At 44.1% G+C, this 26,863-nt stretch overlaps 1 protein-coding gene across 2 annotated transcripts in view; it reads right to left on the reverse strand.

The window, feature by feature from the left end:
* Nucleotides 1-26,863, reverse strand: part of wry (weary) — a 565,654-nt gene that overhangs the window by 33,916 nt on the left and 504,875 nt on the right. For both annotated transcript variants that reach the window (XM_065232870.1, XM_065232868.1), the window contains 2 exons: nt 20,415-20,517; nt 19,385-19,602 (listed from right to left, as the gene is read on the reverse strand). In XM_065232870.1, the coding sequence (XP_065088942.1) occupies nt 19,385-19,602; nt 20,415-20,517 (321 nt within the window). The remainder of the gene's footprint in view (nt 1-19,384; nt 19,603-20,414; nt 20,518-26,863) is intronic.

Below are 26,863 nucleotides of genomic sequence, written 5' to 3' on the forward strand. Positions count from 1 at the left end.
GTGAACTGGGATTTGCAGCAGCAAGGTCAAATTTTACTTGGAAAATGAAATTTTAAGTCAAATTTTATATAGAAAAGCACAATCGAATGTAGATTACGAAAAGCGAATTCAAAATTTATTTGGAAAAGCAAAATCGAGTTTGTATTACGAGAAGCGAGGTCAAATTTTACCAAGCAATACGAATTCGAAGTCAAATTTTACTTGAAAAAGTAGAAGGGTCTGTGCCTAGGGGCACAAACGGAAGCTTGACGTAGGACCGCTAGTGGACGGAGTAAATGTGAAAAGCATTTAGTTCTTTTAATTGATCAATTATCTATTATCTCAACTCTTTCCGTTTTTGAATTGTAGGCGTACCAGATTTGTAGTAATCTTTTTCAAAGAGAAAGTTGATTAAGAGAATCAATCAAAATCACTTGCACCCCTGCTTCCAAGTTTGGTTACAAGATTACAACTCTGGAGAGCATTTTGTGTGGACGTTGGGGGCTTGTGGTTCTGAATATGGACAAACAGGCACAGATAAATTCTATTCCAACTCTTAACTGATGTAAGCTTGATGGCCCTGAAAAAGGCCGTTTTATTGAAGAGGACATCCATGGCCACTTACGCTTGGCGTGTTTAGTGTAGGTGACAGCATCACGGACCTCATTTTCCAGGAACACCTTCAGCACACCTCGTAGATCAGACCGGAGATACGTTTGACACCACCACGGCGAGCCAGACGACCGATGGCGGTTATCTCGAAGAACTTTGCGATGACGCTTGGCGCCGCCTTTACCAGACCTTTTCCTCCTTTGCCACGACCAGTCAATTGTTGCTTGTTAAGTGTGAAGGAGTGGACTAGCTACCACCTTCCTACTGCTGCTATTGCTGTTGACCACGCCGTCCGAAGCGAAAATGAGCTAATGCCATTTTTTTGCCATTTAAATGATCTTTATTTCTTGTGATTGTGTGGTTTACATGTATGAATTTTCAAGTGACACAGATGCGTCTTTTCAACTTTAGTACATTTGAGATTTTAATTATTATTTACAGTTCCTAGTCCTATCAGGCCTATTTTAAAGTATGACCACCTTGGTGGGATTGGTTTGATTTGAATTGTAAAAAGGAGACTGCTTATAACTACTATTTACAACTACAACTAACCTACAACTACTATGTACACCTAACCTACTATATACAAATTGCTTATCAAAGCATGTTCTGATAAATTACATTTTTGTGTAAATTTTGTGCTAATTTCGTTAATTTTGGAATCTATTTTGGCAATGCCTGCCTCTTCATGTAAATTTGTTATTCTAGTGTCGAACGGATGATCAAGAACCATCATCAGCACTCTATTCTGAGCTACCTGAATTTTGTTCCTGTGAGTCTGTGCACATGATTCCCACACCGGAGCTGCGTAGAGGATCGCAGGTGCTATGATTTGTTTGTAGACGGCCAGTTTATTCACCCTTGAGAGGCGGGATCTGCGGCAAATCAGCGGATACAGACACCTAACCAAGGCGGAACACTTGACTACGGTTTTCTCCACATGCGAGCGGAATAGGAGCTTTTCGTCAAACAACATCCCGAGATAGGTTACTTCGGCGGACCACTCAACCCTTGTGCCATCCATGATTACAGTACAAGAGGGAGCCGGTTTTAGTTTGGGTGATTGCCGATGGAGGAACATGATTGTTTGTGTTTTGGAAGCATTGATTTTGATTTTCCACGTGGTGGCATAATCAGCAAAGGCCTTAAGGCATCGTTGAAGTTTGTTCGTTATTTCGCGAGGCATCCTTCCTTTGACGGCTATTGCGGTATCATCTGCGAACAGGAAAAACACGCAACCGTCTCCAAGGGGAGGAATGTCGGAAGTGTAAATGCTGTAAAGCAAGGGGCCCAGCAGACTGCCTTGCGGGACTCCTGCTGGGATGGAAAACGTGTCTGAAAGACAACCATTCAACGATACCTTAAACGACCTTTGCTGGAGGTAGCTACGGGTGATTTTAACCAGATGTAATGGAAAGTTGAAGTTACAAAGCTTGTATACAAGCCCATTGTGCCAGACATTATCAAACGCTCTCTCAACGTCTAACAAGGCCATGGCTGTGGACTTGGATACAGCTTTGGTACTTCGGATGTTATTCATCACCCGCACTAGCTGGTGATTGGTGGAGTGTCCCTTTCTGAACCCAAACTGTTCCGGAAGGAGAATGTTATTTTCCTCGACAAACTTGAGCAAACGATTGAGAATGAGTTTCTCGAACAATTTGCTCAGCGCTGAAAGGAGGCTGATTGGTCTGTAGCTTGAAGCTAGCGTTGGGTCCTTCCCGGGTTTGCGGATAGGTATGATTTTCGCTGTCTTCCAGATACTTGGAAAGTAGTGCAGTTCCAAGCATCTGTTGAAGACAGCAGCCAGCAGAGAGTGAACCTTCATGCTGAGATTTTTCAACACTAGGTTGAATATTCCGTCAAACCCGGGAGCCTTCATGTTTTTGGTGCATTTAAGCGCTGAGCAAATCTGTTCCACTGTGATTCTATCCTCCGGAGGGATGGCACAAGGGGAGGAATCAAGGTTGAGTACGCATTGCTCAACCTGAACTTCGAGCGGACTTTGGATGTTGGAGCCAAGCATGTGCGATTTGGCAATATGCTCACCAATCGCATTTGCTTTCTCCTGAGGGGTGATTATGAGCCGATCGTCATCATTTTCATCTTTTAGTGGCGGAATGGGTTTAGGGTGCGTCTTTAAGACCTTGGCAACTTTCCAGAATGGTCTGGAGCGGTCGTCCAGATTCTGGACAAGCCGCCCGAAACTTTTGTTCCGGAGTGAGACCATTCTGGAAGCAATCTCCTTGTTCAGATCGGCCATTTCACGTTTCCTCGCCTGATCTCCAGTCCTCTGAAACTGGCGTCTACGAACATTTCTCAGGCGAATTAAGAGTTGGGTGTGGGAATCAATAGCAATAAACTTACCCCTCACAGGAACTCGTCGGACGCACGTCTCGTCAGCCACGGTTATGGCTTGGTGGAGTCCCTCCAACGCTCGGTCGATGTCCTCCACGGTGTCAAGTGGCGGGTTGTCGATGATGTGCCTGTCTACCACGCGTCCAAACTGGGCCCAGTTTACGTGATGATAGTCCTTGCGCAGGCTTGAAGCAGGAGCCACGTTGCAGCCCAGCTCAGACACCACCGGTTGGTGGTCGGAGCTGAGTTCGTTCAAGGCTACCGGCTTGGACAAGCCGATATTTGTCAGGAACAGGTCTAGCGTCGATGGGTTGCCCGCCGGTGAGATGAATGTTGGTTCATCCGAAAACCAAACGGAGTACAGCCCATGCTGTGAGTGGTCGAACAGGAGACGACCGTTCTGGTTCTGCTGGTAGTTCCGCCAGGCCTCATGGCGAGCATTCAGATCTCCTCCAACTACGAAGCGGGAACCGGTACGCGTGATGGTGGACAGGTCCTTCTTAAATTTAGCCGCTAGTCCACTGCTGGCGGCACACTGTCGAGGGCAGTAGACGGCGATGAACTGGACGTATCCAGTCGACGACTCCACCTCCACACCAAGGGCCTCGATGATAGAGGTGCGGATATGGGACAGAGTGTGGTATTTTATTCCTTTCTTGACGACGACCGCAACACCACCTCCCCTGGAGCTGGTGCGATCAAGTCGGATAATATTGTGGTCAGGCAACCAGAAGCTGTCGCCGGACTTTAGATGGGTCTCGGTTAGAAGGCCCACGTCGATGCTGTGCTTGCGGAGGAAGTCGGCAAGCTCAATCCTTTTTGCTCTTACGGAGCAAGCATTCCAGGTGACGATAGTTAGCGGTTTAGACGCCATACTGGATGATGAACTTACCGAGCACTTGGATCTGTTCGGGCTTATTGCGGCACTTACGAAGAGCACCGGACATGTTGACGAAAATTTCCATCAGTTCATCCGCTGAGAACAGATCGGGGTTGTTGTTTTGCGTTGTTGGTTGTCTCCAGAATCCAGGGGGGGATGGAGAGCTTTGGCCAGCAGAATCACCGGAAGCTTCTTGAGGAGGGGCGGGTTGCACCCACGAATTCGCTTGCCTTTGCTGGGGAGCACGAAGAGGCGGAAAATCCTCCGTCCTGAATGCTGGGGTTTTGTCCTTCTTGCGTCCTGGTTGATTGTTGCTTGACGCCTGCTTTCGGATGCGTTTGAAGTCCTCGCGTTTGGAGCACTGTCTGTCGGAACCTTGATGTGCACCACCACAGTTAGCGCATTTTATCGCCACGGCTCCATCCGCAGGGCAGTTGGAAGTGGCGTGTTCTTGAGCGCAGTTGCTGCAGCGTGGCTTGATGTTGCAGTTGCGGGTACCGTGACCAAAATTGAGGCACCGCTGGCACTGCGTTACGTCACGATGGCCGCCACGGTATGGCTCCCATCGTACGATGATGGAGTAGATCGATCGAATGGCTTGCAGCGCATTGAGAGTCACCGTCCCTTTCTGGAAGTGCACCAGGAAGAGGCAATCCGGGTACGTCTTCACGTTTTCGTCTCTCCTTGTCATTCGGAATACAGCGATTGGGGCTAGCTTGTACCGGTTGATTTCAGCTTCGACCATCTTGGGGTCGAAATTTGGTAGACCCCTGATGACTACCTTGAAGGGCTTCTCACCGGGGATGTCGTGCGTGAAGAATTCCGCCTTGGAATCCTTCAGATATTTCACGGCCACTTCGTACTCCGCTTTTGTTCGCAGCATCACCTTGGTGCCGATCCTGCCGAGCTTAAACTCAGCGGCAACGCCCAGCGATGAGAGATCGCCAATCAGCGTGTTGAGTGGTACTTGCTTCACCACCAGTGGAGGAAGCTTGATTTTCACCGCACTCGGGCTGGCAGAATTCTCGGTTTCGACGGCGTCGCCGAAATCACCGATGTCGCTGGCGTTCGTCGCGGTAACATCGTCGCGTCCGCTCGTACCATCGGACTGTCCTTGATTCTTCTTCCTCTTTTTCGTCCGCTTCACCGGGACTGGGTTGGTATTTCCAACATCGGTGGGCAGAGTAGCGTACCTATTTGAGGTAGGTACCGAGCTACCCTCACCACTGTTCTTCTTATCCGCTTGGTCACGAAGTCTGCTCCGAGAGCGCTGTCTTCCCATCACGCTATGCGACCGACACTACTGACGACGCGACGTGCAGTATATCTGCGAACGTTTGTAACAAACTATAGGTTAATCGAACAACTCGACAGAGCGAGCAAAGACCGAACTGTACTGCTTGACGTTCAAGCAGCTAATGTGATGAGCTAATGCCATGCAGCAGCGCTCTTTTATATCTTTTCAGGTTAAAGCAGAATGATGTGCAACCAAGTGGTATAAAAGGTACAAAGGCTCCTCCCATTATGAGTAGTTTGTTATCAAGTAGCGACACTGGCTCTTTTCCTTTTCCGTACACGGCGAACGAGAACGACCCAAATTTGAGTTTAGTTCACTCATAATCGCCAAAAGTGCAGGAACTCAGTGATGAGCAAATTTGTCTAATGGTTTCCTGTGGAAAACCTAAAAAATCTGTCAGAAAATGAGGAAATTGACGAAAATTTTATTCAGTCTCGGAGTAGTACCAATAGACTGAGTCAATCCAATCTTTACTTTTCTCAAATTCGGGAATTTTTCCCTGGGGATCCTGGAAAAACCTGGGAAAACATAAGGCAAATTTACTAATCGCTTAGTTCCTGCACTTTTGGCGATTATGAGTGAACTAAACTCAAATTTGGGTTGTTCTCATTCGCCGTGATATCACCTTGAAAGATGTCGGCGCCGGTGGTTAGCGTGATTACCTCTCACCCCAGCAGGCCTGGGTCCAATCTCAGTGGGCGCCACCGGTATGTTCTAAGGCATAACATCTCTGATCACGCCTTCCTTCGGGAAGTAAAGCCGTTGGTCCCCGGTTGAGTTGATGGGTCGATTGGTAGGGTCCAGGTATGGGAGCTGCCTCCCTGGCGTCGGTAGCATTAGAGCTCAGTACGGAAAACAAATCTCACGTCACTTTACAATAGGTCCTATCTACATTGATCGATTCTCTTCATCGACACTCTCTTTCGTAAATAACTCGGCTTCACAAATGCTTCCTGCCGTCTTCGTCAAATTAGATGCTAGATTGTTGCTTCTTCCATCAAAAATATCCGCCCATGGTGATTCAAAGTTGATCAAGGTTAATCAAAATAATTTGTACCCCTGCTTCCAGTTTGATTACATGAGCATTTTGTGTGGTCGTTGGTTCTGAATATAGACAAACAGGCAGATGAATTCTATTCCTACTCTTTACTGTAATCAGCTTGGTGGCCCTGAAAAGAGCCGTTTTGTTGCCAAAGTTGGTGATGATTTAACCTCCGAAACCAAACAGAGTGCGTCTCTGTCACTTCAAAACGTAGATGACATCCATGGCCGCTTACGCTTGGCGTGTTTAGTGTAGGTGACAGCATCACGGATCTCATTTTTCAGGAACACCTTCAGCACACCTCGTAAATCAGATCGGAGATACGTCAGGCCACGGCGAACCAGACGACGGATGGCGATGAGTGTGCAAAATATTACGCAATTCCATCCTCCCTATTTGCACGCGCCCGAGGATCGGAGGCGAATGCCACTTCGACTTGTTTCGTCTACTTACTACTCTCTGGCGACTGTGCTGGGGAAGCAGCATATACTTACCTTACCAATCAGGCTAAGGCCTTGTTGTCCTCTGCTGTCCGAAGAAGTCGTCTCCACTCTACTCGATCCATGGCCACAGTTCGCCAGCCTCGTAGTCTGCGAAGGGTCCGCAGGTCACCTTCTACTTGGTCGATCCACCTTGCCCGCTGCGCGCCTCTTCTTCTTGTTCCTGTTGGGTCGCTTTCTAGAACCATTTTCACTGGGTCGTCGTGCGGCATTCTTACGACGTGCCCAGCCCACCGTAGTCGCCCAATTTTTGCAATGTGGACGATGGATGGTTCTCCCAGCAGCTGGTGCAATTCGTGGTTCATTCGCCTCCTCCACGTTCCGTCATCCATCTGCACTCCACCGTAGATGGTACGCAACACCTTCCGTTCGAAAACACCAAGGGCGCGTTGGTCCTCCACGAGCATAGTCCAGGTCTCGTGGCCGTAAAGGACCACCGGTCTAATCAGCGTCTTGTAGACAGTCAACTTCGTGCGGCGGCGAATTTTATTCGACCGGAGCGTCCTCCGGAGTCCAAAGTAGGCACGATTCCCTGCCATAATGCGTCTTTGAATTTCTCTGCTGGTATCATTTTCGGCGGTCACCAGTGAGCCCAAATACACGAACTCATCGACCACCTCGATTTCGTCACCGTCAATCTGAACTCGGGGTGGGAGGCTAACATTGTCTTCCCTAGAACCTCTTGCTTTCATATATTTTGTCTTTGATGCGTTGATGGCAAGTCCAATCCGTCTAGCTTCAGCCTTCAGTCTGATGTACGTTTCCGCCATCATCTCAAAGTTCCGTGCCATAATGTCAATGTCATCGGCGAAACCAAGGAGCTGGATGGACTTCCTGAATATCGTGCCACTCGTGTCTATCCCAGCTCTTCTGATCACACCTTCTAACGCGATGTTGAACAGCAGACACGAAAGTCCATCACCCTGCCGTAACCCCCTTCGAGATTCAAAGGGACTCGAGAGTGTCCCCGATACTCGAACAACGCACGTCACTCGATCCATCGTCGCCTTGACCAATCGCGTCAGTTTATCCGGAAATCCGTACTCGTGCATAATCTGCCATAGCTGATCTCGATCGATTGTGTCGTATGCGGATTTGAAATCGATGAACAAATGATGTGTGGGCACGTTGTATTCGCGGCATTTCTGCAGAACCTGCCGAATCGCGAAAATTTGGTCCGTGGTAGCGCGGGCACCCATGAATCCCGCCTGGTATTGCCCCACGAACTCTCTTGCATATGGTGACAGACGGCGGCATAGAATTTGGGAGAGTACCTTGTAGGCGGCGCTCAGCAGTGTGATCGCGCGGTAGTTGCAGCAATCCAACTTGTCGCCCTTTTTGTAGATTGGGCATACGACACCTTCCATCCACTCCTCCGGTAATATCTCCTCCTCCCAAATCTTGGCAATTACCCAGTGCAGCGCTCTAGCCAGTGCTTCACCACCGTATTTCAATAGCTCACTTGGTAGTTGATCTACACCAGTTGCTTTGTTGTTCTTCAGCCGACCGATCTCCTCCTCAACTTCTTGAAGATCAGGGGCCGGTAGCCTGTCGTCTTCTGCGCGTGCTCCAAGGTCTGTTGCCGTGCCACCTTCGTTTTCTGCTGCTTCACCGTTGAGGTGCTCGTCATAGTACTGCTTCCACCTCTCAATCACCTCACACTCGTTCGTGAGAAGGTTACCGTCCAAGTCCTTGCACATATCGGCTTGCGGCACGTAGCCTTTGCGCGAACTATTTAGCTTCTCGTAGAACTTCCGTGTGTCGTTTACACGGTACAGATTTTCCATCGCCTCGCGATCTCGATCTTCCTGCTGACGCTTCTTCCTTCGGAAAACCGAGTTTTGTCTGTTCCGCGCTTGTCTGTATCGCTCCACATTCAATCTCGTGCGGTGTTGCAGCATTCTCGCCCGTGCTGCATTCTTCTCCTCTACTAACAGTTTGCATTCGCCGTCAAACCAGTCATTTCTTCGGTCCGGGATTGCAGTACCTAGTGCCGCTACAGCAGTACTACCTATGGCTGAACGGATGTCCCTCCAGCCATCTTCAAGAGAAGCTGCGCCAAGCTGCTCTTCTGTGGGTAGTGCAACTTCCAGCTGCTGCGCGTAGTCCTGGGCAACTCCGGTGTCCCGTAGTTGCTCAATGTTGGGTCGTGGCGTTCGACTTCGACGTGTGTTATGCACCGTCGAGAGTTTTGAGCGCATGCATACTGCAACTAGGTAGTGGTCCGAATCTATGTTCGCACTGCGGTACGTGCGGACGTTGATAATGTCGGAGAAGAATTTCCCGTCGATTAGAACGTGATCGATTTGGTTTTCTGTGTGTTGGTCAGGTGATCTCCAGGTGGCTTTGTGGATATCCTTGCGGGGGAAAAAGGTACTTCGAACTACCATACCCCGGGAGGCTGCAAAGTTCACGCATCGTTGGCCGTTGTCGTTCGATACGGCATGCAGGCTGTTTGGCCCGATTGCCGGTCTATACATTGCCTCCCGTCCTACCTGAGCGTTCATGTCGCCGATGACGATTTTGACGTCCCGTTGCGAACAGCCGTCGTACACCTGCTCCAGCTGCGCATAGAACGCTTCTTTCTCGTCGTCGGGTCTCCCTTCGTGTGGGCAGTGCACGTTGATGATGCTGTAGTTGAATAAACGGCCCTTAATCCTCAACTTGCACATCCTCGCGTTGATCGGCTGCCAACCAATCACGCATTGGCGCATCTTACCCAGCACTACAAAGCCGGTTCCCAGCTCGTTGGTGGTGCCACAGCTCTGGTAGAAAGTAGCCGCTCGATGCCCGCTTTTCCATACCTTTTGTCCCGTCCAGCAAAGTTCCTGCAGTGCTACGACTTCGAAGTTGCGTGGTTGAAGTTCGTCATAGATTAACCTATCGCAACCCAGGAAGCCGAGCGATTTGCAGTTCCATGTTCCGAGTTTCCAATCGTAGTCCTTATTTCGTCGCGTAGGTCTGTGCCGATTGTTCCGATCCGTATTTCTTTCTTCGGTATTTGCAACTTTGTTTTTTTTCCAGGGCGGCTTGTTGGGCCTGCCCCAACCCCCTGTCTCGCCGGGGGACCATCGTGCACAGCTCTGTTTAGAGTCCCACGCTGGCACTAGGACGGTGATCAGCCGCTCCTAACATGGAGAACAGACGCCGTTTTGAGCCGCACCTCCATGGTGAGCAGACGCTCAGGTTTGGTGAAGCATTTCCTCTATCACCGTACTATGGTTACCGCGCCAGTGTTCGCGTCGCACCTCTTCACTTTGCTATTGCCGGACTGGCAACATTGCCCAGGCTACGCCAACCAGCTGTGTCCATGTTTCAGCTGGTAGTCTTTTGTTATCATATGACTCGAGGAGGCGTGAAGTAGGAACTTGTGAGGACCAGGGCTAGGTATTCCGCTCCTTCCAGGTTGTCAACTCACCATTTTGTAGGGGAAGCAGCATATGCATGTAGGTAATTGGTGGATTTGTTAGTTAATTCGACGCTTTTGGACAATGCTGGAATAAATAGTTTCTTGTTAAAAAATCAACATTCGAAAGCATTGTTATCGATGCTTAGTCATATTTCTGATCGATTGGTGATAAAATTATTGAAATTGGGCCAGGGGCAGCTGAGTTATTAACGTTCAAAATCTTTCTTAATTTGTTACATGTTCCATTTTCGGTTTTCACATAGTGTACCCCCATATAGAAATCAAAGACGTAGTCCTACGTCAAAAACCAATTCGAAGTAAAATTATATTTCGAAAAATGTAATCGAATGTGGTTCACGAGAAGCAAAGTCAAATTTTACTTGAAAAATGGAACCGATTTTGGATTACGAAAAGCAAAGCCTATTTTTGCTAGGAGTAATGCGATCGAATTGGGGTCAAGAGAAACGAAATCAAATTTCACTTGGCAAAGCGAATTTGAAGCCCAATTTTACTCGATTCTCGATCTATTACTCGATTCTTGAAGTGAATAATCAAAAAAGCATTCTAATACACGAGCAATCCCGCAATCTGATGCTATAGCAATTTTCAACAACGTCAGAAATGCTTACAAGCACCCTACATTCAGCAAGTGAACCTAATACTAATTCAGGTATCTTGCAAATAAGATACAAAGTTCATTCAACATAAGTCAAATGTTAAATTCAGTCCTTTGTAGCAATATTACGCGCGCGAGGCTGAAACCCTTTTTTTTTCCTTTTGATTTGTTTTCCGTCGATCTTGTTTTCCGTGCTGAGCACCAATGCTACCGACGCCAGGGCCTGGACCCTATCGACCCATCAAATCATGAACCGGGGACCAACGGCTTTAATTCCCATTCGAAGGAAGGCGTGATCAGAGATGTTATACCTCAGAACATCCCGGCGGCGCTGACTGGGATTGAACCCAGGCCTGCTGGAGTGAGAGGTAATCACGCTTACCACTACACCACCGGCGCCGCTAGGCTGAAACCCTTGTAGACTAATTTTTTTTAAATTAACTTCTACTATAAAATCAAATACCAAAAATCCATCATCACCATCATGGCGAACAAAATAGATTTTGCAGTGCTACATTTGTGGTGTGCAAATAACTTTTCCACGTATCGTATAAGGGGCCGTGGATAATTTCCAACCCCCCTCTAAACTGTATAGGTAGTTAATGAACAGCCCCTTAGTTAAACGGGACCCAAGTCTCCTTCCACCTTATCGCGGTGATCCACCTTTAACTGCTGACTTGCTCTTGCTTACTGCGGGACCCAGTGCCACACCGTCCGAAGCGGTAATGAGCAGAAACAGTACTAGTAATAAAATTTACGTTTATTTTCTGGTTTTTTAAGTTTCAACATTTGGTTTAACATTTCAATTGGTTAGCCTTTGAAAATCTTTGTTCTAGTGGATTGGTTATTCTAATGTGATAATTGCGTTTAGCGCTAATTTACAGGATACCCTGTTATGGGATTGTTTTCGTTTGAACTTAAAAATTTAATAACCTACCTACCTATAACTGAGCACAGGAACCTACCTAACTACTTAAACTAGGTTGCCAAATCACGAATGATCTGGTGGTTTGATCGCAGACAGGTGACTCTGAACCTTTCCAGCGTGGAAGTCTTTCGCTCCTCGAGTGTTTGAAGACCGGCCAAGTGGTGATTCTCAGAATTACGAGTTCGCGGTGGACTGTTAAGGATCATTCTGAGGATCTTGTTTAGGATCCTCTGAAGTTTTAGGTGGTGGCACTTAGCACAACTCTCGCAGATTGGCATACCATACTCAATAGCCAGCAGAATGATCTGTTTGTGGACAGCAAGCTTGTATTTGAGGGACAGGGTGAACTTCCTGTTTATCAGAAGGTAGAGCGACCTGATCAAGATGTTACACTTGGTGGATGACTTATTCAAATGGGATCGGAATAGCAATTTGCTATCGAGGGTGAGACCAAGGTAGATTACTTCACTCGACCATTCAATGGGAGTGCTATCAAGATGGACCTTGACGTTAGCAGGTGGAACAAGCCGAGGTGAATTCGAGTGTGGAAACAGAATGGTTTGTGTTTGAGTCTCATTGATACAAATCTTCCAGCTCTTGAAATAGTCGGACAGAACATCCAAGCCTGATTGTAGTGTACTCGCCAGAGCACGGATCACTCGACCCTTATAGATGATGGAGGTGTCATCTGCGAACATAGACAGGATACCACCACCCGGCAGGGGAGGAACGTCTGACGTGAAAATGTTGATTAAGATAGGCCCAATCAGGCTACCCTGAGGGACCCCTGCATCAACGTTGAACGTATCAGAGAGGACATTGTTCAAGTAGACCTGGAATGATCTACCCGACAAGTAGTTTTTGATGATCTTCACGAGGTAGATCGGAAAGTTGTATCGATGCAGCTTGTACATTAGACCAGCATGCCAGACATTGTCGAACGCCTTCTCGACGTCCAACAATGCCATGACAGATGTATTGGAAACGGACTTGTTCCGCTTGATGATATTAGTAACCCTTGCGAGTTGGTGAATGGTAGAGTGGCCTTTCTTAAACCCGAATTGCTCTTTGAGAAAGATGTTATTATCATTTGAAAACACCAACAGACGGCTGAGTATCAACTTTTCGAATAGCTTCAAGATGGAGGACAAGAGGCTGATGGGGCGATAGATTTTGGAACTGGTAGAATCTTTGCCAGGCTTGGGTATTGGAATCACTTTGGCTAACTTCCAGCATGCAGGGAAGTAGCCAAGCTCCAAACATTTGTTGAAGATAATGGTAAGATGGTTGAAGAAATCAATACTCAAGTTTTTCAACTCGAGGTTGACTACACCTTCATGTTTTTAGTACTTCTAATAGCTGCTGTCACCTCATCAGCCGATATTCTACTATGATCATGCACTACTACGGGGATGTCAGCGACTCTAGTCATTGCCTCCAGTACGGCAGGCCCATGGGGGCTCACCATGGTTTGACCAAGATTATGTGAAATCACAAAATGTTGGCCAAGAGCATTGGCCTTTTCAACTGGGGTTATGATTAGGGACGGGTCCAAGTTCTGGTCAACAGATGAAAGCGGAGGGATCGGTCTAGACTTATTTTTCAAAATTTTGGTCATCTTCCAAAATGGTTTTGCACAATCTGGGAGAGAGCGAATTTTGTTGGCATAATCGTTATTTCTGAGTTTCACCATCCTGGCCTGGATAAATTTGGTTAGCCTATTGAAATTGGTCTTCAAGTGGGGCAGCCCAGAACGCAGGAACTGCCTACGAATGGTGTTACGGAGCCTGATAAGATCTTTGATTGGGCTGTCAAGGTTCAGAGTATGACTCACCTGTCTGGATGCTGGTACGTGTTGCTCCCTGGCACGGGATATCGCCTCTTAGATGGTTTGCAGACACTGATTGACTTCTTTGAACGACTCCGGTAGGACGTCGTAGTCGATTACTGTGTCCACACAGCGCTGATACTGCTTCCAGTTGACACGATGGTAATTTCGCCGGCAAACTTGAAACCTATTGGCCGAGGAACTTACTTCGGCCACCACCGGATAGTGGTCCGAGCTCAGTTCCTTTTTTTTTCCTTGATTTGTTTTCCGTCGATCTTGTTTTCCGTGCTGGCGTGCTACCGACGCCAGGGAGGCAGCTCCCACACCTGGACCCTACCTATCGACCCATCAACTAATGAACCGGGGACTAACTGCTTTACTTCCCTTCCGAAGGAAGACGTGATCAGAGGTGTTATGCCTCAGAACATCCCGGCGGCGCCGATTGGGATTGAACCCAGGCCTGCTTACCACTACACCACCGGCGCCGTTGAGCTCACTTCCTGATTGGCGATAGGTTGAGATATGTTATTACCAATGTTGCTGATGAAGATGTCGATGGTGGCATGAGCTCCGGATCGACTCACCCGGGTGGGAGTGTCCGGACACAGGATGTTGTGGTGGGCTTCCTGTAGATCTTTTTTCTAAGATTGTGCCGTTCTGGTTTCACCGACTATTTCCCCAGGCTTGATGCTTGGCGTTAAGGTCACCAGCGAGGACGAAATTTTGCCGCCTTCGTGTTAACTTGATGATGTCTCTTCGGAGGTCTGCGGCCGAGCCGTCCCTAATGTTGGTTTGCTTGGGGCAGTAGACCGCGATGATGCTGATTGGACTAAGCGATGAGCTCACCTCAACTCCGATGGCTTCGATAATTTTCAGCTGGAAGCTTGGTAGTAGCCGTCTCGCAGCGATGGCCACTCCCCCTCCCCCGGAGCTGGTGCGGTCAAGCCTTACGAGCCGAAAGTCGGAGAGGAAGACGTTCAGCTCGGACTTCAAGTGAGTCTCGGTGATGACGGCTATGTCGATGTGCCGTTCGTTGAGAAAGTCAACAAACTCGATGTTATTGCTCTTAAAGGAGCAAGCATTCCAATTAACGATCTTGATGGCTTCACGGTCCATACTTAGTGACAAGGGACAGGGCAGCATGTAACTATTCAGATCGAGTCTAGCAGGTGCGCATGATAATGATTACCTCGGCCACGAGCGTCACAAGTTCCTCCGACGTGAGGAGAATCGTCGACAGGTTCATCTGATACAGCACCAGCGTATGATAAACCAGGGCGGTGGATGAACCTGGAATTGGCTGGAGCGCAGCAGTAGCAAGACGATGCTGAACTGTCCGACTGTTGGAAACCATTTGTATATTCGTAGGATTAGCTTGTTGGTTGTTGAGCGGAAGCGTGTCTAGGTTCGGTACATGTCAACGGGGCTGGAGAGCTGGGTACTGGACTTCCGTGAGTACAGAAGGCGAACGATGCTTACGGAGGCGACCGTAGCCTTGATTGTAGCCTTCCGACGCATATTAATGAGGTCCACTCGCTTGGGACATCCACGATTGGATGCTTGTTTCCACCGCAGTTGACACACGTTGGCTTAATGTCATCAACTTGCTCACAGGACGCAGTTGAGTAAGTTCCAGCATACTTGCCGCAGTTTGTCTTCATATGGCAGTTTTTGGTGCCATGGCCATCGGAGAGGCAGTTCATACACTGCGTAACATCACGATGTTGGGATTTGTAATGCTCCCAACTGATGATGACCTGAAACAGGTCCCGGATTTCGAATCTCAGAGCCGCAAGACTGTTGGATATCTTCGTGAAGTGCGCCAGGAACAACTGGTCACGGAAGCTGGTATTGTTGTTGGAACGCCGGTTCATCTGGTACACGGCCTCAGGTTTGAGCCTAAGCCGCTCCAGCTCGGATTTCACCGCAGCCGCCTCGAACGACGGTAATCCACTCAAAACCGCCTTCAGTGGCTTGCTCGATGCCAGATCATACGTGAAGTAGTTCACGTTGTTGACCTTTAGGAAACATCCTGCAGGCTGGAGCACATGATTTTGGTACCGATGCTGCAAATCTTGAAGCGAGGCAGCAGCTTGTGTTTTGCCAGTTCGGCACCCAGTTTGGCAACATCCTTCACCGGCGTGAAAAGCGGGGGAATCCTCTCTCTTTTAGCAATGGGAACGGCGTCACCATCGCCATTTTCTTCCGGGAGTACTGCATACTTGTTGGCTTGCAGTACCTGTTTTCCGGCGTCATCCTGCGACGCGCTGGGCTTGATTAGCATCTTCTTTGAAGGGTCCACTGTTGTCTCATTGGCACGTTTACGCACCATTTGTTTCGTGTTTGCAAGTTCAAGTAAACTTGCCAGCACGCGAGAAGGTGGCGAAACTTCCACGGCGCAACGCGACAGCACAAAAAGAAACAAAATCGAAACGAGAACTCGAGCGAAAATACGGACTGAACAGCTCAACAGTCGAGAAAAGAATGAGCAGAAACACGTCAGCTGCTGACAGCGCTGCGCTTTTTTATACCTTTTCAGGTTAAAGCAGAAAAATATATATTTTAGTAGATTAGCGTATTTGGATTTTAATTTCATTTATAAATGACAAAGTTACAAGCGTTCAAAACCTAACACTATTTCAACCGTGATTTCAACAAACAAATTGTTTGATTTACAGCCCAGTATAGCCGACAAAGACGTAGTTCTACGTCAACAAAAAAAAAACCCTTCTGGGAAAGAAAGGGTCAAAATATTCATAGAATTGTGTCATGCGCATCAGTTGGATGTGCTCTGATTTGTAACATTATCATTTGTATGAGGTAGTAGATTGAAGCCTCAGAAATCGGTATCTGGAACATCAAAGGGGGACTGGCTTCGAGTAACCAGAATATCGATAAAATATCAGTAACTATAAAATAAAATAGATCCGCGTCAATTTTGATGTGTTTTGATTTGTCGCATGACCAGTTTTATGAGAAAAAAAGATTTTGGCCAGTGGTGCCAATATCTGACACATCAGGATTAGTATTAACAAGTATTAAAAAAAAAGTATTCCAATAATCTCTTTATAGGCATCAACTTGATCTGTTTTGATGTGTCGCAAGACCATTTTCAATAGAAAGTTGATTATGGAACCGGTATCCGGAACATCCGGGTAAGGTCACTGGCCACTAGCATCCAGAATTTTGGCAACATGTTCGAAAATTAGTTTTATGCGTTGATGCATGACCATTTTTTATCAGAAATTTGATTGATTTGAAACATGATCAAGTAAACATAAATTGTATTCAGTAAGGTATCGATTCCCCTTTTTCATGGAATCTTGCTACCATTTCCTATAAAAACTTATTATTTTCTATGAGTGACCAATTTCATTCGGCATCGATTTCTTGTGGCCAATCGTGTAAAAATCGGTTGTATCGGGTACTTTGATTATAAATACATATTCCGTATGCGTGATAATGTTTGCACCATCGTAAAATTAAGGTTCCCGTTTCACCTGTGCATACAATGCCTTGGTTTTCTTTGTATGCACGTAACCTGGGTACTGCGGAGTCGACCAATTTTATTTTGCAAGCCAATGGAAAACTGCTTGAAAATTTTCTCAAGTTTAAAATTGATTTGCTCTTTCCCAGTTGATTCCCGCCAAAAGCTCTGAGCCCCCATGACTCTATAAAAGTTTGTTTATATACATGTTTCGCCAAAGTATGTTTTACTGCAATTGAAAACTCAACTGCCTCATAAAAACTATGCTGGTTTTTATACTTTCATCACTAAGCCTGTTGGTTTTTATCTTTCAGCTTGAAATTAAGAATGTGTTATGAAAAAGTATAGAACATTTTTATGAGATTACAATGCTTGACGGTAGGTAAGAACAGTAACTGCATTTGCTGCTTCTGAATGTTTGGCTCCCGCTTGACAGTTCACACTGGCTCCCAAGTGACAAGCACCTTGAGTGAGTCCGCAGTACTCAGCACGTAACCTATAGCTCATACCGTAGTAGGCTGTGTATAAAAGAAAATGATTCACTTAGTTTGGCAGTTGCACCAAGACGAAGTGGCAGCGTATTCGTGATTTTTCCCACGCGCAAGTGTCGCAAAAAGACATTTCAATCGCCGTGGGAGTGTCCCGGTGGACCGTCAAAAGGGTTTTAGACCGAAAAAAGAAAGGACAACTATCCGACAACTAAGGTGGCCACAGATCTTCCGAGGTCAGCTCGGGTTCCGAGGGTTATCGCTGCTATCAAAAGGAAGATTCGGGTGAATCCAGTGCGTTCAATAAGGAAAATGGCAAAGGAACACGGGATCAGTGACTTTACGGCACGGAAGATCGTAAAGGAAGATTGCGGGGCGAAGTCGAAGGCACGTAAAAAAAACTCATATGATTAAAAAACCGCTTCCCGGAGCTAGGAGTCGAACGATGCAAGTAAATTTTTAACTTCCTTAAGCGAAAAAAATCCGGTACTCCTGTTCACCGACGAGAGCATGTTTACCGTCGATTCCGTATCAAATTCCAGTACAAGAACGTGTACAAGAACGTGTATCTGACCAAGCATCCTGCTAGCGTTATGGTGTTTGGATTGGTGGCTTCCGGTGGCAAAAAAAATGGACCCACTGTTCATTCCAGAAGGCGACAAAGTCAACACGGAGGTCTACATCGGGATTTTAAGTAAGTATGCTCTTCCGTGGATCAAAGAACAGTACGGTCCGAAGCCAAATGTTGTATTTCAACAAGATGGGGCTCCGTGCCACACCTCGAACCGCTCTCAGAAGTGGTTGCAGGAACATCTTGCGTTCTGCGCGAAGGATATGTGGCAGCCATCCAGCCCCGATCTTAATCCACTGGATTACTCAATATCGCGCGTCATAGAGGCCAATGCCTGTTCCAAACGCCACCCGAGTACAGCAAGCCTCAGACAAACATTGACCCGTACCTGGAGAGAAATGGATCCAGCAGGATCCGTAATTGCAGCAAGTCGAAACTCGATAGATGATTTAAGACTCTGAGAAACATCCCCCCTTTGAATAAATAAAAAAAAAAACTCAAAAACGAAATTTTTGAGATTTTTTTAAATTTTGACATTGCTCAATGGTGCAAACATTATCACGCATACCGTAGATTTAATTACGAAACTTTTTCAAATATAGGTTGTAAGCCGGGTCAAGTTGACCCGTTAACACCTTATTCGTCACAAAAAAGTAACACCCAAAGAAGTTTAAAATTCCAAGTTTTCATAAAACAAAAACCCTAGTTCCACATTCTTGGCAGGTAAAGTTTTTCTTTTCTCCTTTGACTGTTTTAATAACTTCCTCCCTGCTCCCATTGTTGGCCACCGAATTTTTCTCATTTTCGTCTGGATCCTTTGCCTTGTCCCTGTACCGCCGTTTTCATCTTTTCCTCCGAACATACTGTGTCACGTTCCGCTGCCGCCCGAGTGAATGACTCATGACTTGACTTCTTCACTTTTTCCGGAACCAGGTTTCTCTCCCCTGAAATAGGGGTCACATGGCCACTTGGGTGCATGAAAATGTGTTGGAAATCGAATTTCTTCCGGTTTTTTTTTCTCACTCCTCTTTTGTCGGGCAAACAAGCCGGAGTGAAAGCTTAGAGCATAAGTTTCATTTCTCCGACATCCAAAAGTTTTCTTTTTTTCCCTTTGAAAAGAGAGAAAGAAAGTCGCTGTAAAATGGATTTCAAGTAGGAATTGCTACTTGGAGACTTCATTGAAAAGGCAAACTGGAAAGTGAAAAACTTTGGACGTAATTGGCATATTTTTGAATGTTTGTTCAGTTTGCCATGAGGTCACCGTTTGTTACGTATGGAAACAAAAAAGATGCATGTAGATTATAATTTTAAACAGTAAAAAAATCGTTTGATCCAGTAGAATAGACGTAGAACGACAGATTGAAATGAATAAAAGGTACATCAACTTACCACAATGGCCACGATGAGAATGGCTGCCGCTAACGTTCCCGCAGCGATGTACGCGTTGTGCAATTCTATGGCACTGCCACGCTTTCCAATGTGAGATTCCGATTCTCCGTACAGGGTGCTACTGCTGCCTCCATGCAGACCATTTTGGCCTCCATTCTGGCCAAGACTGTCCGACAGCATTTCACTAGAGCTGACAACCGTATCGATTACAAAGTTCTCTGCAATGGGACGGTAACGTGAGAAGATTAATATACAATTGAAGGTTGTCCATTTGACAACGTACTGTATCTGAATTTTCCCATTAATAACGGTAGTATTCTCTTGTCGCTTAAAATATACAACAATGAAATCGATGAATCTTAACATTTTTCACCACCACTTGTAATTTTATCGGCAGAAGTTTAAGTTAAAATTGAACTTTATACAACTAAGCTATCATCTACAATTCAATTATAATTCTCAGAAAAGTCCAAATACAAACACCAAGATGGATCACAATTCTGTCCGTTTATCATTTCTTATTCCTGAAATTAATAGACTTCTTCAGACGGTATAATCCGCCCGATTAAATGTCCAATTAGTACCGCTTGGCCATCGTCAGGGTAACACAAATTTCCCAGCCGAAAAGCACTGTTTCATTTACCAATCTAGGTACCGAGAATGAAGGCAAATAGAACGAAATCCTCGGTGATATATATCCCGTAAATTCGTAGCAAAAATTGAAACATAAATCAGAGAAAAGCCAATTTTTATTGCCCCGAAAGTGGAGCCCGGCCGACAAAGATAGGTGTGTGAGTGTTTAGTAGCGACCAGTTTGGAAGGAAAAAAAGGAGGTGGAAAATAATTTTCCCATTCATAACGGGGCTGCTGCAGAGGAAAAGAACTTGAATTATGGGAAAATAATACTCAATTATTTATCGAGCACCTGAACAAATGCTCCGAAGTTTCTAATTACTATTCAGCAGTTACGTGAATCCGTCGAATATGGTAACCCTGCACCGAGGAAAACGCAAAAAAAAAACCAACTCACCTTCGCACATTTTTCCCGTGAAACCTGGTCGGCATGCACAATAGAACGATTCCTCGGTAGTCCAGCAGGTTCCTCCGTTGGCACATGGATTCACGTTGCACAGCTGCGGAAGACAGAGGAAATAAATGGTTGGATGTAAAAAAATATCATTAAGAAGGGAAATCTGTTTTGCATTCCGCCTAGATACGAACAGAGCCAGACAAAAGACGATATGTCATTGTTATTTTGCAATATAAATTTACTTCACGATATGCACAGAAGTCACTCCTGATGGAGATGAAATGTGAGACTCAAATCCCTCCGCCCTCCGACTTACGTCGACGATGGGGAATAAAAAATCTCTTTAAAATGCTACTTTTTATATCCCTCGTCAGCTTTGGTCCATATGATACAGTATAAAGTTATGAACGTATGATCCTCCGTGATTTGAGATGACAATCTGCTCCGAACGACCCCGAAGATTTCGACCCAAAGCGAAGAATGGCTATGCTGGATGCTGCAGTTGGAAACGATTGTGATGCACATATTGTGCTCTTTGGTAGATCAGCTCTCGGGTTTCTCTAAACTGTGCAATTCCCCAACGTGCAGGCAATATGATAGTTCAATATAACAATGTGTGTTTTATGGGACGGTGTTGTTACTGGACAATTTTTCGAGGAAATTTTTGTTTGCTGTTAGTAAGTGGTTTGTTTCCACCGGTTATTCAAATCAAACACTGCAAGAGACTCAATTATTTTAGACAAGCGACCATGCACTTATTACGAGTGATTTTTCTATGGATTTTACAATCCCAGCTCTCCTTTAGTAAGATTTAACATCGAAAATTTACATGTTCTGAATTCTTAATGATTTCGGAAGGTATTTCTGAGATTCAATCCCCATGTATACAAAATAGAGTTTTGTTATAGTTATTCATTGGCGTTGCTAATGGGGGTGCCAAGGGGACCACCCTCCCTCCAGAATGATCTAGGCCCCCACCAAAATTTATGGTGTTTTTTTTGGACTCACCGGTATTTTGTCATGCTTCTCTTTCCTTTATGTTGATTATTTTGACGTAGGACTACGTCTTTATTTATATACTGGGGGTCACATTAAAAAAAAAACCAAAATTCAAACATGTAACGAAAAATCCCAAACACAGACGTAACGATAGAGCACAAATCGAACACACCGTTGACCGCTTACCATTTCACCAATGAATGGAAGGGAGGAGAATAGCAGCGGTAATTATAACGCTTGCCAAATCGTTTTCTTCGTAATTCAAGGGCCACCCACATTAGATCAGTTTGCGTTGCGTAAAATTGACAGTTAGACAATAGATTTAGCTGTCACTTTGCCGCAACGCGTCCGATCCGGATCTAATGTGCGTGGGCTTTTACTTTCGAGCAACGGTCGGATAAGCGTCGGACACGACGTATGAGTAGAACAGCACGCATCGCACAAATACGAAAACGACGACGAATGCACCCACATTGACTGGAGGAAAGGCTTCCCGCAATATGTAGCATGACTGGGCCGCCATCATCCGGTTAGCATCGACTTGCACTGGTGTAAAAGAGTCAAGTAGCACGTCTGGTGTGAATGCTTCCAATGGCAATGACATCCTTCGAACGTTACACAGCTGAGTTTGACTACAATGATCACCTGCGTAATGCTGCTACCAGGAAAGCCAACTGAACACGCTGTCTCTGAAGATACCCAAGTACACCAGTTTGTTCGCTCCGATCCAAAATGGCAGTTTCATTTACCTCGGAGATGGTCACCACAAATTTGATAGGACCCTGAAGGACGCAGACATCGGAGGCTCTCTGAGTGGCTTCAACATCTTTCGGACGTTCCACTGCAGTCGTTCAACCGTTGTGCAATGGTGTAAGCACGCCATCCCAAAAGTATCAGCATGTAAATCTCTTGGATCCCAATTGGCCTGTTTAGGGCCACTATATTTATACGCTATAGAATTTCTTTTAGGATGTCTAGATGGTGGGTAAAACAGGTTCACAAAATTGAAATATTTTTGAACCATGGAGAGAAATAATAGCAAAAAATCATCAATCAGTGCCAATAGCAGTGTTCGGAAAATCACTATCAGCTTTGGGTCATTGAGTCTTCGTGAGAGAATAAACTTGCGTAAATCATCCAGCTCTAAACCTTCCCGCAGACGTCAATTGGTAGCACGTTTATGCATTTCTCGTTAGTTCTCCATCCACTGAAGCAAATACAACAGCAATATTAACAAAAAACAACAAACAGTCCTTTTCAGGGTCACCATTAGAAAAACAAAATCCAAGTAGTATTTCTTGTTTTATTGCACTCAATTAGTGGTTTTGAGATCAATTTTATAAAACCGTCAATACAATGAATAGCTCCAGCACAACCTTTTGATAACCGCTATAAGATCGTCATACAGCTTAGTGGACCACTCTTGATAAGGTTTATAAAGCATGTTTGAGAATCCCAATAAAGCTGTCTTAAAACCTTTTGTCAGAAAGCCTCATACTCTACAAAAGGTCCTCTTTAAGAGTAATTTTGTATCCAAGCAGATTTATTACGCTTTGGTGAAAATCAGTTATAAATCCAATTTAATTTTTATTGGCTTCAAAGCAACCGCCATAAATAAGCTTTTTGTTGTTCTGTTCTGCTGAAACTTTGTTTTTTTTTTCCATATGGAAATCTTTAGCGGTAAAAATAGGTTTGAGTGTTGGTGTCAAGATCACCATGTAATCAATTTTGTTTTATGGCGACATTAGTGAAAATCTCAAAGGAAATATATGACTTTTTAGAAGTTCCAAAACATATGCGTTTGAAATTTTATCGTGTATATAGAGATAATACGAGCGTTAAATAAATGCGCCTCCAAAATAATTCAAGTTAACAAAAAAAAAATTGGTTTCAGAAATCAAATTAATTTGATGGAATCATCTTAATTTTACAGAAAATAGATCTCAATAAATAAATTCATATCAATGAACACTGGAAATTATTTCGGATATCTAATTTAGCCATTATTTTATTGAAATTTTTTGGATTTTAGTCCAAGGCTAATGGCATTTTCATAATGACAATATGGCGATAGAGGACAGCAGGCAAGAAAAACACCAAGCGCAATTTCTTAAAATGTCTAATGCTTACATTGCACACTGGGTCAGGAATGCAACCTAGCGGAGCAGAATTATTAACTCCGAAACGAAGCATTTCCGCAACTTGGTGCCTTCGGCAAAGTTTCTCATCATAATAAGGACCATCTATGTACATAAACAAATAGTTCAAAACTTTTCCGCAAAGATGGAGCACAATCTAACTTCTTTCTCTGACGTTTTGGAGACTTGATGTCTTGGGCAAAGTTGTTTATCTTGACAAAATGAACAGCTCTTTCAGAGATGTGAAATTTCCACAGCCTACTGGTTCCAAATTATATGGAGTTAAAGAAAAAATGTCGAAAATAAGGTTTTTTCTTTCTGTTTCGGTTTTTTGCTTACAACCATATAATTTTGAATTTTTCTCTTATGCAAATGCATTAAATAAATAACTTTTGTGAAGAAACATACTGGATGTAGCTTCAAATTTTAAAAATATTGTTGAAAAAACGAAAAAAAAACACGATTTTTGAACTTTAATATCTCCTAAAGCGCAAAAAATCGCAACCTGACATTTTCAGCAAAAATTAAGCAGTGCTCGATAAACAAAATATCAAATTTTGAGAAAGGTTTATTCTGGTGTTTTTTAGATTTCTTCATTTTAGTGGAACAAGTTTTTTTTCTATAATTTTTTTTAATGCATTGAAATTGTGTTTTATTGCTCATGTCCAATCACTACTCGTTAGAATCGCATTTCTTCCGAATTGGGCTCGCATTCAGCAATTTGTGCGCTTGTGGTAGTGGCTATCACGATATCGACCACGTGCTTTTGTCATGCACCCTCTATTGTGTTGCTAGATCCGAGTTATCCGCATCCCTCAGGGCCCGAGGAAAACAACCTATGCGGCTCGTTAGAGACATCTTAGAGAGCCAAGATCTCGACTATTGCAATTTAATTTATGTGTTTTTAAAACGGATCGATCTGAGGATTTAGTAGCTAGTGTCATCTGGTGTTCCCCCAAGTTGTTAGCTGCCCATCGGTGTACCCCCATGTTTGTCTTTTTCATCAGTTGGTCGCTTAGTTCGAGATCAAGAGCACATTTCTCTCCAAACCTTGTGTTCTCAATCCCTACCCTGTCATCCATTTTTTACAATTTGTTACCCCTAACCTCGAGATAGCCACGAGTAATCAGCCCCCGCTTTACTAACGTTAGTTTTAAGAAATTTTGTAATCCAAACAATGAATATCGGCTCCGCAAAGCTACGGCAAATAAGCCTGGGAAAATAAACGCATTATAAAAAAAAAACAAAAAAAAAACTTGTGTTTTGAAGACTTTGGCAAAGTTGTTTATCTTGATAAAATAAACAACTCTTCCTAAAACGTTAAAACTTTACAGCCTACTGTTTTCAAGTCAAATGGAATTAGAGAAAAAATGTGGAAATAAGTGTTTTAATTTTATATATAATATATATATTTTATATTAAATATATTGAATATTGTTTAAATGCATATAACTCGAAAACAGTAGGCTGTGAATTAAAGTTCAAAAATTGTTGCTTTTTTCGTTTTTTCAACAATATCTTTAAAATTTGAAGCTACATCCAGTATGTTTCTTCATAAAAGTTATTTATTTAATGCATTCGCATAAGAGAAAAATACAACATTATATGGTTGTAAGCAAAAAACCGAAACATAAGAAAAAACCTTATTTTCGACATTTTTTTCTTTAACTTCATATAAATTGGAACCAGTAGGTTGTGGAAATTCACGTCTTTGAAAGAGCTGTTCTTTTTGTCAAGATAAACAACTTTGCCCAAGACATCAAGTCTTCAAAACGTCAGAGAAAGAAGTTAGATTGTGGCGCCATCTTTGCGGAAGAGTTTTGAACTATTTGTTTTATAATAGAAGAATTTCACATAATGATTGTTTTCCCATTAGTACGTCAGAGTTCTCTTTTAAATTGGCAAAACCTTTGGACAAGTAATTCTCTTGGGTGGTGGTTACATTCCATTATTTTAAATGTTTCTTCGAGAGCGTTGTTCAAAGGTCTGGATGTAAGTCGGGGCTTCATTCGCGTTATGTCGAGACTTATGTCCAACCACTACTCGCTTGACACACATCTCTACGGAATAAACCTCGTTGACAGCAATATATGTAGGTGCAGAAGCGGTTATGATGACATCGATCACGCAGTTTGGTATTGCCCGGGTAATGACGCCTTCAGAGCACGACTGTTGGATTCCCGAATGGCCAGAGCTAAACAACCCTTCCGTGAAGTAAGAAATGTATTGGGAACCCATTATCTTCCGTATGTGCAGGCGATCTAATGATTTTGGCTCCACAAAGTGTAACACACGACTGAGCCTAGTAAACAAACGAATTATTAAAAAAAGAAGAAGCAATTTGGATTAATTATATTACATCGATATTTAATCGATGGCATAATAAGACGTCTTCAAGTTCTACAAATTGGATTTTTATTTAACTTTTGGGAGCTTCGTAAAACTTCAAGGATTTCTTGAGAGTTTAGGGAACATCGTAGAAAATGAAGAAAATTAGTAGAAATTCTGGAAACTTCATAGATTTTCAGAAAACTCGTAGAAGCTAGGAACTTGAAAAAATTCTGAAAACTGCGTGGAAGTGAAAAAAAAAATATTTAAGTTTGAGGAGCTTCGTAGAAGTTAAGGGAACATTTCATTTCAGGGAAGCTAATTATTGATCGGACTTCAATATAATTTCAGGGCAATTTTTTGAAGCCTCATGGACTTGACAAAGTTTTAGAAATCACGTACAAAGTCAAGAAATTTCATTCGTGGAACTTTACGGGAAATCAACGAAAAACGTAGAAGTACAGTAAACATTGTAGAAGTTTTGCGAATTTCGTAGCATTTTGAGGAGCTGCGTTAAAGCTCATATAAGTGTAATAAATTTTGAAAAAGTAGAGGGGATTATGTAGAAGATCTTAAAATAGTTCAATGAACTTCTAAGAATTTCAGGGATTATCACTTCAGTTTAGGGAACTTCGTTGCAGTTTGTCAGAGATCTTACTTCAAAAAAACGCTATGAACTTCTTGGAAGATTTGTGAACGTTGCTAAATTTCAAGGAACTTTCCAGATGTTGAAAAATATTTATATATGATAGGTTTCTTTCCAGCAGTGCAAAGATGTTCAGAGATCTTCTTAAAATTAACAGAGAATGAAAAAATTTTGGAATTTGGAATAAATTCAGAGAACTTTGCTATATTTTGAAAAAACTTAAAAGAGTTTTGTAGGAGTTCAGGAAACGTTGCATAATTTACAGAATATTCTTTCAGACATCCTTTCTTAGCAGGAAAAAATATACAAAAGTCTTTCATTTAGATAAAGGTATTAGT

This window comes from Ochlerotatus camptorhynchus, unplaced genomic scaffold (genome assembly GCF_037179485.1).
Source record: "Ochlerotatus camptorhynchus isolate MF236.1 unplaced genomic scaffold, CSIRO-AGI_Acam_v1.1 ptg000379l, whole genome shotgun sequence".
Classification (NCBI taxonomy): domain Eukaryota; kingdom Metazoa; phylum Arthropoda; class Insecta; order Diptera; family Culicidae; genus Ochlerotatus; species Ochlerotatus camptorhynchus.